This window comes from Geotrypetes seraphini, chromosome 3 (assembly GCF_902459505.1).
Source record: "Geotrypetes seraphini chromosome 3, aGeoSer1.1, whole genome shotgun sequence".
NCBI classification, from domain to species: Eukaryota; Metazoa; Chordata; class Amphibia; order Gymnophiona; family Dermophiidae; genus Geotrypetes; species Geotrypetes seraphini.
The window spans coordinates 138,704,633-138,721,723 of NC_047086.1; the positions used below are offsets into that span (position 1 = coordinate 138,704,633).

Genomic DNA, 17,091 nt, shown 5'->3' on the forward strand with positions numbered 1-17,091 from the left:
CAGAGGAGGAGAGGGGCTGAGTGAGCTTTGAAATGTGGGAGGGTGAGGATTAAGCTCTGTAAGAGGCATTGTGCTGACTTTGAAGAGAGCTAGGGCTAAATTCTCAAAAATTTGCATTAAAACCCGATGGGCTACTGTCTCAGTTATTATAATAACGATCAAGTTATTCTCCAAAACGCGCTCCTGCAAATGAGGTTAGCGGAGAGTAGCAAAGATTTGCTAAATTTGCATATGCCCATCGCTGGTGATAGCGATGGGCACATGCGCAGAATAAACACACACACACACACACAAAAAAAACAAGCCGCTTAATTCAAGCACCTGACAACAGGAGAGATACCCAATCTCTCCTGCCGACAAGCAACACACATTCCCAACAGCCCCTCAGAGCTGGCCAGAGGGATGCCTACTCCCTCTGGCCAGCAGGCCCATCTTTTCAACATGACAGGCCTTCCCCTCCCTGGTGCATCTTGAGGCTCTGATTGCCCCAGGTTGTTTAAGGCCCTTCCTATGGGTGGGGCCTTGGGCGTCTGGACCAGTCAGAGCCTTAGGCTCCTCCTTGGTGCATCTGAGGAGAGGCCTAAGACTCTGATTGTCCCAGATGCCTAAGGCCCTTCCCAAAGAGGGGCCTTAAACAACCTGGGCCAATCAGAGCCTCGGGCCCTCACCAGGGAGGGGAAGGCCTGCCATTTTGAAGATGAGGGCCAGCTGGCTGGAGGGAGTATGCATCCCTCCAGGCAGCCATCTAAATAAGGTAAGGGGGAGAGGGCGGGAGTCATCTGAGTCACCGGGGGGGGTGCATGGCTGCAGGAGAGAGTGGGCATCTTTCCTACTGCCAAGGAAGTGTCAGAGTGTGTCGCTTGGCAGTGGGAGGGAGTGGGCTTCTCTCCTGCCGGGGGAATGTAGGGGGGGGGTTTCTTGGTGGCATGAGGGAGGGTATTTCTCCTGCTGCCGGGGGAGGGGTATGGGGGGTGTTGCTTGGCAGCAGGAGAAAGTGGGCATCTCTCCTGCTAATCTTCAATTTGTTGTTTTTATTATTATTTTAATTTGCATATGAGGAGAGGGGGCTGAGCTTTCCAACTTACTTTCCTGTCAGTGCCTGAAACAATTAGTGCTCAGGCCTGTCGGTAAATTTTGCCTGCAAATGTGGCACAGTGAGTTTAGAGAATCACTCAGTGATTATAGAGAATCGCTCTGTGATCATTTTAATATTGACCTTGTGCTACATTGCATGGCAGTATCTGAGACTGCTAGAAAACTTGGAAAAGACCTCAGTAAGCTATTTTGATAATCCGCCGATAAAATACTTGCACGCTAAACCGGCTGGAACTGGTTTACCAAGTACATTAAAGGCAGCTTTTAGTTGAGAGTCTGCCCCTTAGTGAGCCCTAGGCTAGGAGGGTGCTGAGAATATAGGAGTGAAATGAAGGGAAGGAGGGACTGCTGCAGGTTAAGGAAGAGCTGTCTGCAACTGCAGAAACTTTTACATGATAATGGACCTAGGTAGTAATGGGGAAGTGACCACAGGAGCAGTAGTCTTCAGCACAGCATCAGGAGTATATGTGTGAAGAGAAAGAGAATGTAGAGGTTAGAATCTAATGTGCATAATGATATTTTGCATATTCTGAACAAGGGAGAATGTGTGTATTTGTCTCTTTTCTGTTTGAACCACTATCATAGATTCACTGTAAAAATTTGAGCTGTAGAAGGCCACCGGAATTTTTTTACTCTTGAGAATTTATCCAGGTAACCATTTAATTTCCTGGGTAAATGCCTTTGAAAATTGCTTTCACTTTGTCTATATGCTTTTAGAAGCAACAATGAAAGTGTAATTTTTTTATTGTCTTTTGTGTAAGTTTTTTTGATACTTAAATATTTTTAGACTTTGTAGCTGGCAAGCTCCAGGCAAGGTGTCTGGGGTCACCGGTACAAGTACATTCTTGTGAGCCGCCATGGGCCGCACAAGGAGGTGATAATTTTAGCGTTTAGAATAAGGAACACCCTCATAAGTCATAGTCACAGCTTAAAGGAAATCAAGGCTTTTAATCTTCAAAATGGAAAAAAAAACAACTTATTTGTCAGGATTCCTCAACAGAAGCCAGCGGACTTCCCATGCATAGTTCAAAATAATGTTGGCAAATAGTCTCAAAATCAAATAATCAAAATTTCTCTTTCACAAAGGTAAATTCTCTTTTTAGTTTGCAGTCCAGCAATAGTCCAACACACAAGAAAAGAAACTTCCCAAAACCAAAAAGCAATACTTCTGGAATGAAATACTCCAGCTCTAAGTCAGCGTTACTGTACTGGCTTCTTCAGCAACCAAATGCTGGAAAGACAGTGTGCTCCGTGTGGTCTTTAATTGCCAGAAATTAGGCCCACTATCCCACCACGTAACACGGGGCAACCCCCACTGCCTTAGCATACCATAGTATACTTTCCTCCAAAGAGAAAGCACAATTAAGCTTTCAAAAAGGAAAAACAAAACTTCAAAATAAAAGTCCTTGCTTAGCTTCAGCATAGAGAAAATGCACTCTTTAGCATGAGTGAGCATTATTCAGTTCTTGAGACAAGGTAGGCAAAACAAACTTGCAATAAACTTCAGCAACATTCAGATACTTGCTTTTGTGAGGCAAACCTCCATAGGAGCATTCTCAGGAATCAGCACAGCACTAGCTTCAGGGCTTATTTCCAACTCCATGGCAAGCGGTTCCTCACACAGACTGGAAGGTACTTCTTCTCCATCCTCTGCAAACTCCATAGCCTCAGGAGCTTGGCTGCTATCAGGAGCTCCCAGCCCTGAGCACTGTGACTTTTCCTGCTGCTGTTCCTCTCTCCTCTGATTTTCTAGGAGCCTAGTCTTCAGGGATAGCAGCTTGCAGCCCCGCCCCCCAACCCTCAGGTGGAAAGGATTTCTGGTGATTCACTTTAGGACACAAAAGGGGATGGGAACCTACCACTGCTGCTTTCTTACGCCCTCTACAGGCCCCAGAAGGAAATTCAGTCTGAGAGACAGAAAATGGTGAATAAGGCAGATTATGGGCAGGGTCTGGATTAGCACTGGGACCTGCACTAGGGACACTCCTAGCAGGCATAGTCTGCTTATCACATACTCCCCCCCCTTAACTGTCTGCTAGGGGTGGACCTGGTTCTACCCAAATCTTTTTCCCCAACCCTGGATAAAGCATCTGTATTAGTATGGAGACGCCCCGGTCTATGTATGGTTTTGTACCGGAACGTTTGCAAAGCCAAATACCACCTCGTAAGGCGGGCATTATTGTTTCTCATGGAATTGAGCCAGCTCAGTGCCGCGTGGTCCGTGACCAGGGTAAATTCACGGCCTTCCAAGTAATGCTCTAAACTTTGCATAGCCCACTTGATGGCCAGACATTCCAATTCTACTGTCGCATAATGTTTCTCATTATCATGCTTTATTCTACTGAGATAAAGGACTGGATGTTCCAATCCTTCTACTTCCTGACTTAGGACTGCCCCTAACCCAGTTTGAGAGGCATCCGTCTGTAGCACAAATGGACGCTGGAAATTAACAGCTGCTAACACTGGTTCTGAGCACAGACTAGACTTGAGATCCTCCAGTGCTTTCATACTCTCGGGGTCCCAGCGTACCTTGTCTGGCCTATTCTTTTTCAGCATTTTGGTTAACAAAGTGGCTCGGGTCGCAAAATGTGGAATAAACCGCCGGTAATACCCCACAAACCCTAAGAAGCTCCGTCCTTGTTTCTTGGATTCCGGTACGGGGTACTCCCGAATGCATTGCACTTTATCTAGCAAAGGCTTCACCACTCCCCTTCCTACCAGGTATTCTAAATACCTGACTTCCTTCGTTCCTACACAGCATTTCTTAGGATTGACAGTTAACCCTGCCTTCCGTAAGGCACGTAGTACCGCCCTGACTTGCTCTATATGCTGGGCCCGGGATTGAGAATGAATGATAATGTCATCTAAATAGGCCGCAGCATACTCCTGATGCCCCCTCAGCACTTGGTCCATTAGGCGCTGGCATGAAGCAGCAGCGCCATGCAATCCAAAAGGCATTTTGACAAACTGAAACAAGCCCAAAGGAGTACCAAAAGCAGTCTTAGGCCTCGCCGCAGGTGTCAAAGGTATCTGCCAATACCCTTTTGTAAGATCAAGAGTAGTGAGATACTGAGCTTGGCCTAACTGGTCTAAAAGTTCTTCCACCCTGGGCATAGGAAAAGCATCAAACTGAAAGATAGCATTCAGTTGGCAGAAATCAATGCAGAACCTGGGTGACCCATCTGCTTTGGGCACAATCACAATAGGACTGGCCCATGGACTTTGGGACGGCTCTATCACCCCTAGGGCTAACATCTCCTCCACCAACTCCTGTACAAGGACCTTCTTCTCAGATAGACGATATGGCTTCATTCTCACTACCTGTCCTGGAGGAGTCTGGATGTCATGGTTCACTAATGTGGTACTACCAGGAATGGGTGAGAATACATCTTCAAACTCTTTCAGCAGAGCCCCAACCGCCTTCTGCGTCTGAGTAAGCTCCTCTCCCATAGTCACTTGCTCGCTCAAATTAAATTCTCCTATCTGGGGTCCAAATTCGTCCTCCTCACAAGCCTGAGCAATGAGGGCTTAGGTCTGACGTTCCCTCCACGGCTTAAAGAGGTTTATATGATAGATTTGTTCCCTTTCTTTTTTACCCTTGACCTTATAATCAACCTCATTAACTCTCTGGACTATGGTGACCGGCCCCCTCCATTGTGCCAGAAACTTGTGGGGATCCGTGGGAATTAAGACCAGGACTTATTCTCCTACCTGCAACTGACGGTTCTGAGAACCTTTGTCATAATAGGTTTTTTGATTCTCCTGGCTTTTCCCCATCTGAGCCTTACCCTTCTCCACCAAACTCTTAAAGCGTTGTTTAAGGTCCCCCAGGTAAGATATTATATTTACCCGACATTCTGGAGGGGGGTCCCACCTGTCTTTAAGGATATCTAGTAGCCCTCTAGGTTTTCTCCCAAATAACATTTCATAGGGATTTATTCCCAAAGAAACCTGTATCTTTTCCCTACTAGCGTATAATACCCAAGGGATCATCAGATCCCAATCAGTCAACTCTTTGCTGGCTACCTTCTTGAGCATCAGTTTAAGGGTCTGATTAAACCGTTCTAACCCATTTCCCTGAGGATGATAGGCCGCGGTCCTAATATGCCTTATATTAAACCTTTGCCAAAATGCCTCCATCTCTCGGGAAACGAAATTACTTCCCTGATCCGTAAGTACCTCTTTAGGGAACCCTACAGAACAAAATTAACTGATTAACTCCTTAGTGATGTTTTGGGTAGATGTCCTCCTTAAGGGAAATACCCACGGGAACTTGGTGGCAATATCCATCACCACTAGAATGTACTGATACACCCGTGGAGTTCTCTGGAGGGGCTCTACAATATCCATGGCCCATCTTCCCAAAGGTTCCTCTACCCACGGAATGGGGATTAATGGGGCCCTACGGGGTTTTTGAATGGCTAATTTTTGGCATGTGGGACAAGAGGCACAGAAATGCACCAACTCCTGGCATAAGCCAGGCCAAAAAAATCTTTGTAGAATCTGCGTCTCTGTAGCGTCCACTCCCTTATGACCAGCCAAAGGGTGATCATGCGCCATCTGCAGTATTAGGGACCTAAAACCTTGGGGTACTACTAATTGTTCAACCCTATTGTTCAGTCCCCTCGCAGTACTAATTTGATACAATAACCCCCGTTTCACTATCATGTTAAATGCTCCCTTGCCACTATTTCCCACCTGCTGCCATGCAGCCCGTAGAGAGGGATCTACCTTCTGTTCTGCCTGAAAGGTAGGAAAGGTCGCTAATACCTTTTCAGGAACAGATGGGACTTCCTGCTGTTGAGAGGTGCGAGTGAGAGCTTGCCTCCTTTACCATTTCTGGCATTTCACTTGAGCCTTGGTGAGACCTGGTCCTTTCCCTATTCTCTCCTGGAATAGCTCCCCCTGAAATGGGAATGTCTCCCCTAGGGTCTCCCCAGAAGTGGTTGCTCTTTCACATTGGGCCTGTGTACTGATCAAGGCCTGCCCCAAATCCCAATCCATTGGCCAACCCTTCCAATCCCGACCCAAAATCATTTCGTAAGGTGTTCTGGGAACCACCGCAATTAAGGATTTGAAATTTTTACCATGGATAGGAGAAAAGAATATAAAAAACTTAAGCAATCCTTATAGTCGATGCTCTATGGGAATTTTGAAAAAAGTGAAAAAGAAACTTCTGGGGGAAAAAAAGTATATATTTCACTCCTATATTATATGTGCATGATTTTTGTACCAGGTAGGGAGGGTGTAGTTTTTAAAAAGTTGGATTTAAATGGTTTGAGGTATTTTGAACAACTTATTGAGGATGAGGAGGTTAGAGCCTTTGGAGATGTTCAAAAGCAATATCAACTGGAAGGGAGAGATCTTTTTCCCTACTTACAGATGAAAAATTATATCATGACAAGGGGATTGGAAAGGAAATGTTAAAGAAATCAGAATTTGAAAAAGGATTAGGGAATCCATTTGCGAAAGGATGTATTTCTTGGCTGTATAAAATTATACATGTTGATGAAAAAATGAAAACATCATATATGAAAGCATGGGAGAAGGAATGGTCAATTGATGAATGGGGTAATGGTACTTCATCTTTTCCATATAGCTAGAGCAGCTACATTGGTGGAAAACGCTATAAAGTTATTAGTATGATGATATAGTACCCCGGTTCTAATTAGTAAATATACTAAGGGGATAAATGATGTTTGTTGGAAAGGATGTGGAGAAAGAGAAACATTTTACCATATGTGGTGGGAGTGTCAAAAGGTTAAGAAATATTGGGAGCAAGTATTTTATTATGTGAGTAAAGTCATCCAGATCCCTCTTGATCTGAGTCCTGAAAGGGCACTATTGGGAGACGAGGGTTGTATTGCCGCATATCTATTTAACAAGGGTGTGTAAAAGTACCATCCAAAAAAAGCATCGGAGTAATATGATCCTTTATTGCATAAACATCAGATGATCACTAAATAATGCAGATAAGCATCAGATAATATACAAGATAGAAGCAAAGGATATCTATATACACAAAATAGAACACTTCATTATGTCTGCCAGGCTCCGTCCTGATGCTGATCGGGATTCCGGGCGATCAATAGGTTGGTACAGTACACAGTTCCCATGGCTACAACTGGATTCATTCTGGAACCGTCCCAGTGTTTCTTATGTACCTTTTTCTCACACCACCTTTGTCCTGTCTCACTGCTGTCTCTGAAGTAAACAGCAGGTGTCTCTCTTATCTCCTAGCTGGAGTTCAAACTATTCCTTATCACAATATACACACCAAGATGCTGAAGTAAGTTGTTTTGCAAGTTTGCGCATAAACAAGGTTGAGGACAGACTAGAGAGATGCGCGGGGACAGAAATCCCACCCGTCCCTACCCGTCTCTGCCAAAGTCCCACCCGTCCCCGTGAGGAATCCCACCCATCCCCGCGAGGAATCCCCTCGTCCCCACCCGTCCCCGCGAGGAATCCCCACCTGTCCCTATAAACTTCAGAAATAGTTATTTCATTTAATTATGCTACTGAATTAAAGGCTCTGGTAGAAACCCATTTACAAATAAGCAAAAAGACTTTATTAATTTGGAAATATTAATTGGGAAGAATACATACTTTGTAAACGGGTTTCTACCAGAGCCTCTAATGTTTATAAATTTTTATCAACACAACTAATATACTACTTTATCCTGAAGCAAAAAAAAAAAAAAAAGAAATAGAATTCTTTTCCTACCTTTGTTACCTGGTTTCTGCTTTCCTCATGTTCTCATTCAATTCCTTCCATCCACTGTCTCTCTTCCTTCTGCATCTTCCATTTGCTCTGTTACTGTGCCTCTCCCTTTCTTCCCCCTTCCAAATTGGTCTGGCACCCATCTTCTTCCCTCCGCTCCCCCCATAGTCTGGCATCTGTCTTCTTCCCTGCCAGCGTCTTCTCCCTACTCTCTTCCCCATTTCCTTTCAGCGTCCTTCTCTATCCCTTTGTCTTCCCCATGTGCTTTCAGCATCCTTCTCCCCCCTCTGTCTTCCACAAGTGCTTTCAGAGTCCTTCCCCCCCTGCCCTTCCCATGGCCTTTCAGCGTCCTTCTCCACCCCTTTGTCTTCTCCAGTGCTTTCAGCGTCCTTCTCACCCCCTCCTTCTCTACCGCCCCCGGTGCAGCACAGCCGGCCAGGTCCCCTTACTTTTGTGGCGCTTCCCCGACCGATCGACCAACAACAGCCCCAGTCCGACAAACCTCCCTGCCCTTAACTGCGAATCTAAATTACCTTCTTACAGCTGCTGTAAGAAGGTAATTTAGATTCGCGGCTACAGGGCAGGGAGGATTGTCAGACCGGGGCTGTTGTTGGTCGGTCGGTCAGGGAAGCGCCACAAAAGTAAGGGGACCTGGCCGGCTATGCTGCATCCGGGGCGAACCGCCCCCTCCCTTGGTAGCCATTCGAACCGCGAGGCTACTCTCCATCTCCTTACCTGCCCTGCCTGCAGCACAGAGCCGAACGGAAGTCTTCCTGACGTCAGCGCTGACGTCAGGAAGACTTCCGTTCAGCTCTGTGCTGCAGGCAGGGCAGGTAGAAAGAAGAAGAGCCGCGTGACTGAGTACATCCAGCCCCGCAGGAACCCCGCGACCCTCGGAGGCGTCTCCACGGGATCCCCGCGACCCTAGGGGGTGTCCCCATGGGATCCCCGTGACCCGAAGGGGGAACCCGTGGGTCCCGCGGGATTCCCGTCGTCCCCGTTCCCGTGCAGCTCTCTAGGACAGACAGCGTGTGCCCCCTGGCAGATGGGTTTTGCAAGGTCAAAGACAGACATAAAACAGCACCCGCAGTATGCCCTTGGTAATAAAGTTCACATTGGTCAGGAGGTCAGGATAGCAAATAAGCAGAGTTGAAGAGACATGTCACGTAGTATGCTGAGTTTCAGTTACCCCCTGGCCATAGGCATAACAAGGGTCTATCATCTTCCCAATCTAAGTTTATGGATCTGGCCTTTATTGCTGCTCGATTAATAATGGCACAGCAATGGCGCTTTCCAAGTGTACCCACAATAAGAGAAATGAAGGACCAGTTAGGAGTAGTATGTGAAAAATATAGATTATTGGCCCTTTTAACAAAATCAGTGGATGAAGTTTAATGAGATTTGGGAGAAATATATTGAATTTGAAAAAGGTGATTTATGAAAAAATTTACACTTTTATATCCTCATGAATTAAAATTCCAAAACCTCCGAGGGGGGGGGTGGAGGATGGATTATTTTTATGGATTGCAGTATGAATTGTGTTAGGAGGAAATATGTGTTTTCTATTGTGATAATTGTGGCCAGAGTCTGTGGTAAGAGCAGATAGCGTAGTTGGTTTTAAGAAAGGTTTGGACAATTTCTTGGAGGAAAAGTTCATAGTCTGTTATTGAGACAGACATAGGGGAAACCACTGCTTGCCCTAGATCGTTAGCATGGAATGTTGCTACTATTTGGATTTTTGCCAGGTACTAGTGACCTGGATTGGCCACCGTGAGAACAGATTACTAGACTTGATGAACCATGGGTCTGACCCAGTAAGGCTATTCTTATGTTCTTAAATGATGGGAGGAGGGCAAGATTTCTATTGTAGTGGTGTTCAAATGTACGTTCTTTAGCAACTCTCCAGACCGGCATAGGCATCTTACAAACTGTGGGTTATATCTCATCATGACCAGCAGGTGGAAAATGAGACAAAACTTTGGAATGGTACTTAATAGGTTACTCCCCCTAATTACCTCAGTCTTCTCAGCCTCCAGCAGGTGTGAGTGAGTTGTACCCATCTCCCTTCTGTAGGGCTATTGGATTTTGTTCAGGAATCCTATTCCCTGTTTTTGTGCCGGACTGAGCTTGGGTGGGCCCTGTTTGGGAGTCCGTCAGACCTCAGGGGTGTCAAAACCTGGCAGGTCTCGTGCTGGGGGGCCTCCCCAACATTTTTTTAGAGGTGCCTCGGCAGTAAGCGTTGCCCCTAATTCAAGCAAGGCATACTGCTTTGAGAGCCATTGGAGTCTGTTCTGTGTAAAAAATTTTTTAAAAATTCAGAGCCAGTGCCAATCTGAAGGGTTCCTTTCCCTTTATTTTACTGTATTTTTCAATTAACCAGCACTTTTCTTTAGTTAGGGCCTTACTCTTAAAATGGTATTTTTGGTATTTTTGGTAGCAATTACTTCTGCTAGATGTGTTTCTGAGTTGCAGGCTTTCTCTTGTAGGTCTCCATTCCTAGAGTTTTCTAGGGAGCGGGTTATTTGCAGACTGTTCCTTCCTTTCTGCCTAAGGTAGTTTCTCCTTTCCATGTCCTCCCGGTGTTTGGTTCTCTGGACGGATCTTCAGAGCAGAATCAGTTGTGCAAGTTGGATGTTTCTCGGGTTCTTCGCTTTTATGTCCAAAGGACCCAGGAGTTCAGAAAGTCAGATCCAGGAGTTCAGAAAGTCAGATCGTCTTTGTCCTTTTAGCGGGTCCTTGTAAGGGGGATGGCACTTCCAAGGCTACCATTGCGCACTGGATCAAGGAGACGATTGCTTCCGCATACCTCTTCAGAAGAAGCCTGTTCCGGATTTTCTCAAGGCTCATTCCACTAGGGGTCAGGCGGCTTCTTGGGCTGAGTCTTCGCTAGTGCCTCCAGTGGATATTTGTAAAGCTGCTGTTTGGTCTTCCTTGCATTCCTTTGTCAGACACTACTGTGTGGACATTCAGGCGCGTCAGGACGCAGTGTCCAGTGAGTGTGTTCTGGTGTCTGCCCTTCGAGGGTCCCACCCATGATGGGAACTGCTTTGGTATGTCCCGCTTGTAAGATGCCTATGCCGGTCTGGAGAGTTACTAAAGAAGGAGAAATTTACTTTCTTTTACCCTCTCCCTACTGACATAGGACTCCACCCTGTCTATTGTCGTTTTGTTCTTCTAGGTGTTGCACATGCAGATTTTGAGGTCCTTTTATCAAGCCGCACTAGCGGGGTTAGTGCATCGGACATTTCATCACGCGCTAACCCCCGCGGCCGGCTAAAAAACTAACCCCTGCTCAATGCAGACGTTAGTGGCTAGCACGGCAGCCAGTTTAACGTACAGTATTACGCGCATTAAACCCCTACGCAGCTTGATAAAAGGACCCCTTTGTTTTTTCTGCAGGTTCTAGTATTTTTCTAGGGCCGGGGAGAATTGAAGAACAACAGCTGTGGCTCAGCTGGCGAACTGTGGGGGACATTTTCTTGCTGGAATCTTTCCTTTGCATTTTCCAACAACATTTAGTTATATTAGTTGTTACTCCTGTTTGGAGTCTTGTTTATTTCTGTTCACAGTTCTTAGTTCTGCTTGGCTATTCAGCAGACTGAGGTAATTAGGGGGAGTAACCTATTAAGTACAATTACAAAGTTTTGTCTCAGTTTCCACTTGCTGGTCATGATGAGATATAACCCACTTGTAAGATGCCTATGCCGGTCTGGAGAGGCTAAAGGAATGTAAATTAGCAGGTAAGAACCTAATTTCTCCTTTTCCTTGGGGCCCAATATAGCATTACTCTGATCCTGGCTGGGACAATGGTACCCTTTGGCTAAACCATAAAATCTATCCTTTGAAATCTGTTTCCAAACTAACAAAATGTTTGGATACCATACCATTGAAATCACCCCTCCCTCTCTTCTCCAAGTCAGAGAGAGACAGAGTTAGAAAGAATTCCATGAGCCAAGCTCTGCACTTGTTCATTCTAGTGAAGAATAAATTTTAGACATGGTCCTTCCTTGCTTGGATTTCAGGCATTAAAGCTGCACAATTAAACAATGATATTCATTCTTGTCTTTTTTGCTAAGGCTTTGCTACATAAGATGAAAGGTAGAGGCTTCCCTTGGTCTCGTCTCCTGCTTGTGATGCTGGTGTTTACAGTGGGTTTCATCATTCATGATATCAGGACCCATGAAACATTTCAAGGTAAGTAATATTGTATATGTATCTGTTAAATTTGTAATATGTATACATACATAGATCACAAGCTTATATAGCGTTGTCCATGCCTGTTCGCTAGCATTCTGCAGAAGATGTCAATCACAGCTTTTCAGCTCCTTCTCCTTCTCTCTGCTCTTTGCTGCCTCCTTCAGTTCTTCCTTCTGCAAGCAAGCATGAAGGCGTTGTTTTGATCTGCTACCTTTATTATTTTGCAGCGTTTTTCATTTCTTTGCGGTTTTTACACAGCTCTAGAAACTGCTGTGCCTGCTTGGAGAGAACAGTCTTTAGTCTGCAACTGGCAGGTGAATCCTTTGGGAGATCTGTGCAGCCAGCCTGCTGAATATTTGTGGAGCTCAGGGTTACAGGCCCTCAATTTGCTCAATTCCTTGATCTGGTTGGGAGCTTGAGCACAGACTTAGGCATCAATAGCATCCTTTGGAGTGCTCACACTGCCAGCTGCAGTTTTGCCTTCCCCTGCTCCTTTCGGCATTTGTTGTGGCATGGGAGGCTGGAAGCTCAGCCAGACTAAAGTCTGACTGGCAACCCAAAGATCTCGGCGTGGAAAGCTAAGTGGATTGAGGCAGAGAATCCCTCCAGATCCATCTACTCTTTCAAGGATCTGAAGCAGGCTGCAACACCATTTCCCCTGCACATGGTCTGTGAGTGCAGGCTGTGGCGGCCTATGGTGAAAATTGGGGAGGGGGGTCTGAAACTGCAGTTAGGGCTTTTCTACCCCCCTAAAATGCTATTTTTTTTTGTTTTGGGTTAGCCCTGATACGTTTTTAAGGCGTTTTTGGTGCCAAAACGATGCCGCAGTGGCTATCTTGTATTTCCAGTTTGAATGCCAGCAGGTATGATATTCCAATGGAGTTTTTCTTCCTCTTAGCAGATCCTCACTCAGCACCTCTTCAGGAGCCTTGTGCTGAGCTCATGGAGGCCTTGGTCTATGAAAAATGGTCTAAGGATTACATCAAAGTCCCTCTACAAAAGCTCATTAAAAAAAAATTTTTTTTTTTTAAAACTGGGAAACACCTTTATCTGTTCCCGCAGCTCCTCGTAAATTAGACTCATACAAAATTCATATTAGCCCTGGATTTGATAGGCCCACCAATACCAGTTCTTAGTGGTTGAATCAGCCCTGAAAAAGCAAACAACTCACACACATATGCCAGCACACTAGGCAAAGAAGGGAAAACCCTGGACAAGTTTGGCAGGCGTTTATTCCAAGTGACAATGCTTTCTAATGTAATATTCAATTACAGTTTTTATGACTTTAAAAGTCTTTAATTATTTACACAATTACCAAACTTTGAATAGCATCTACCATGAGACCACCTTAAATAATTTCAGCGTCTGGTAAAAGATTTCCTGAAAACTAGAAAATATATGGTCAGATCTACATTTGATGCTTTTAATGTCACCTCACAAACTTCTATAATGTCAATTGCAATGCGCAGGCAGGCTTGGCTTAGAATTTGACTTAAGACTCCTCAATCCAGAATCATAATCAATGATTTCTTCAGAGACCTCATTGAGGAGGCTAGAGAAAAAAATGAAAAAACACATGATTGCATGATAACTTTATTCTAAATGCAAGTATCACAAAGAACTCAATCGTCCAGATAGTTACTTCATCCTAATACCTCTAGACTCTCTTCTTACTATGCTTCCAGGCTTCAATATATTCAGCCTTCCACTTCATGCCAGGCTACTCAAAGATGTCCTAGACAGAAAAGACAAAAGAATCTCAGTCTCAACAACATTCCAAGCAGCAGCACTCTTTTGACTCCCTTCTAGAGAACTTTGCCAATATCTCACTATCTCTCCCTCCAGATCTTCCAATAGGAGGCAGAATCCATCACTTTCTTCATCGTTAGACCCTCATAACAATGGACCAATGGGTTATCAAGGTGGATGCTCAGGATTATACCTTCCACTATCTGAACCACCCTTCAGGAGTCTCTTTTCAACGCCATCCAAAAAACCCTCCTTCACCAAGAGCTCTCAGCCCTTCTCCAGCTCAGTGCAATAGAACAAGTTCTTCTGCAGGAGAGGGGCTGAGAGTTCTACTCCAAATACTCCCTAATACTGAAAAAGACCGGAAATCTCGGTCCAATTTTAGATTTCCGCACTCTCAACAAATACTTGGAAAAGTATTGCATGGTTTGCTAGGAACTCTCTTACTGTTATTGAAGAATTACAATTGGCTCTGCTCTCTAGTCCTCAAGGAAGCATGCATCCACATTCCAAACTTACATGGATAGGCAAATGGCTGGAAAACAGAATGCAGAGGGTTGGCATAAATGGGAAGCTCTCAGACTGGGTGAAAGTAACTAGCGGTGTGCCCCAGGGCTCGGTTCTTGGGCCCATCTTATTTAATATTTTCATCAACGACCTGGAAGAAGGAACGTCCAATGAAATCATCAAGTTTGCAGACGACACTAAGTTATGTCGGGCGATCAGATCACAAAAGGACAGCGAGGAACTCCAGAGAGACTTGAGCCAGTTAGTGAGATGGGCAGAGAAATGCCAGATGAAGTTTAATGTGGAAAAATGTAAAGTAAGAACAGAAAGAAAGAACAAGGAGCACGAGTATAGAATGTCAGGTGTAATATTAGGTATGAGCGAACAAGAAAAGGACCTGGGTGTACTGATTGATAGGACCCTGAAACCGTCGGCGCAATGCACAGCGGCAGCAAAGAAAGCAAACAGGATGTTGGGCATGATAGAGAAGGGAATCATGAGTAGATCAGAGGAGGTTATAATGCCACTCTATAGAGCAATGGTCAGACCACACTTGGAATATTGTGTCCAACACTGGTCTTCCTACCTAAAGAAGGATAAAAAACTGCTGGAGAGGGTGCAGAGGCGAGCAACGAAGCTAGTAAAAGGTATGGAGAACTTGAGCTACAAAGAACGACTTAGAAAACTGGGACTGTTCTCCCTTGAGAAGAGGAGACTGCGAGGGAATCTGATTGAAAATACTAAAAGGAATCGACAAAATAGAGCAACGAAACAAGCTATTTACGATGTCAAATGTGACTAGGACAAGAGGTCATGGACTGAAGCTGAGGGGGGACAAGCCCAGGACAAATGCCAGGAAGTTCTGCTTCACACAGCGAGTGGTGGACACCTGGAACGCTCTCCCGTTGGAGGTTGCTGCGGAACCCACCGTTCTAGGATTTAAGGGCAAGTTAGATGTACACCTCCTCGCAAGATGTATAGAAGGATACAGGTGACTAAGTATTCGCCAGGTTACACCTGGCTGGGCCTCCGCGTGGGCGGATCGCCAGACTTGATAGACCTAAGGTCTGATCTGGAGATGGCAGTTCTTATGTTCTTATCTCTACTTTTCGCATGGGTTCTCGCCGTTTCCAGTACAGGATGTTACCCTTTAGTCAGGTGTTAGTACCAAGAGTGTTTATAAAATGCCTGATAGTAGCTGTAATCCTTCACTCATGGGGGTTTCACATATTTCCTTATCTAGATGACTGGTTGATCAAGGCCTCCTCATTGCAGCAGGCTCAGCATGCCATCAACTCCACAGTTCGCCTGTTAGTTACTGAGATTTGTAGTGAACTAAAAAAAAAAAAAATCCCCACTAGATTCCACAGAAAGCCAAAAAAACAAAAGCAGGGTGAAACCGGTGGTCTGGATGAAATGACTTAATTAACATTCATGTGAGGTTCAAAATGTTTATAATAAATCTAAAGTTTTCATAACATATGGTATACACTAATGAAGAGACTATGTAGAGTAACACTGGACCCAACATAGTCCGTTTTTGGCAAACGTACACCTTCCTTTGGGGGGGTCCTTAAATGAAAACACAGTAATGTATAGTCATGTGTATAATACCATACCATATTGTTTCTTATACCCTGCATATGTTAACTGGGAATCATTGTGGCTTACATAAGATTAATAAGGTTAGCAACATGAATCATAGCATGAATAAGGTTAGACAACATGAATAAGGTTAGACAACATGAATAAGGTTAGACAACATGAATCATAGCAAGACTATAATGAAAAAGATGTGTTTTTAGCACCTTCCTAAACTGAAGATAGGAGGAGGTCTGATGTAAGCAGGTCAGGAGACAGTTCTAAATTTTGGGGCCTTGAAACTCGAAGGTAGATTCGAAGAGAGATTTCTTCCAAACTTGATGTGAAGAGGTAACTTATAGAGTTGTCATTCTTGAGTTATAGAAGGAGTGTGAAACTTGGATGGCTGAAGTTAGCCCAGTCGAGCTTTCTCCATATATAGCCCTGTGAATCATACATGAAATTTTAAATTGAATTCTATACTTGACTGGCAGCCAGTGTAATTCTATCAGCAGTAGACTGGCCTCTCAAATCAGGTCATACGGAAAATCAGTCTAGCCGCTGTATTCTCTGAAGTCCTTTCTTTGTAATGTTGCAATAATCTAGATAATGGAAGTAGAACTGCTTGAGTCACTGTCTGAAAACTAGCTGGATTCAGGACTGATCTTATCATCCTTAACTGCCTCAATCTGAAGAAAAATCTTTTGAACCTTGAGGTAATCTGCTTGCCCATAGTGAGATTGGAATCTAGAATTACTCCTAATACGTTTGACGTTTTATTAATCCTGAGCTTCTCACCTGAGGATAGTGTCACCAAACCACAGTACCTTTGTCTTCTGCTTGTTTAATTTAAGAAAATTCCGCTCTGATCATGCACTTAGATCCTCAATCAGAATAGATATGTGTTGCAATGGAGTTTTGCTGTGACTATGCACTTGGATCCTCAATCAGAATAGATATGTGTTGCAATGAAGTTTTGCTGTGACCATGCACTTAGATCCTCAATCAGAATAGATATGTGTTGCAATGTATCCATGAAGGAGAGATCTGCATAAGAAAAAGTAAGGACTTGTGTGGAGGAGAGCCCAATGCGTTCATGTAAATATTGAACAGTGATAGTGAGCCTTGTGAAACCCCACAGAAGGCATCCCATGTTTGAGATTTCTTATTAAATCAGTAAGTTAGTAGGACAGAGATCAAGGTGACAAAGCTTTTTAGATAGTCTTTTTAATAAGCTGGTG

At 44.5% G+C, this 17,091-nt stretch overlaps 1 protein-coding gene across 3 annotated transcripts in view; it reads left to right on the forward strand.

The window, feature by feature from the left end:
* TMEM214 (transmembrane protein 214) overlaps positions 1-17,091 on the forward strand; it is a 268,669-nt gene that overhangs the window by 206,443 nt on the left and 45,135 nt on the right. For all 3 annotated transcript variants that reach the window (XM_033938430.1, XM_033938429.1, XM_033938428.1), the window contains exon 13: positions 11,893-12,010. In XM_033938430.1, coding sequence (XP_033794321.1) covers positions 11,893-12,010 — 118 coding nt within the window. The remainder of the gene's footprint in view (positions 1-11,892; positions 12,011-17,091) is intronic.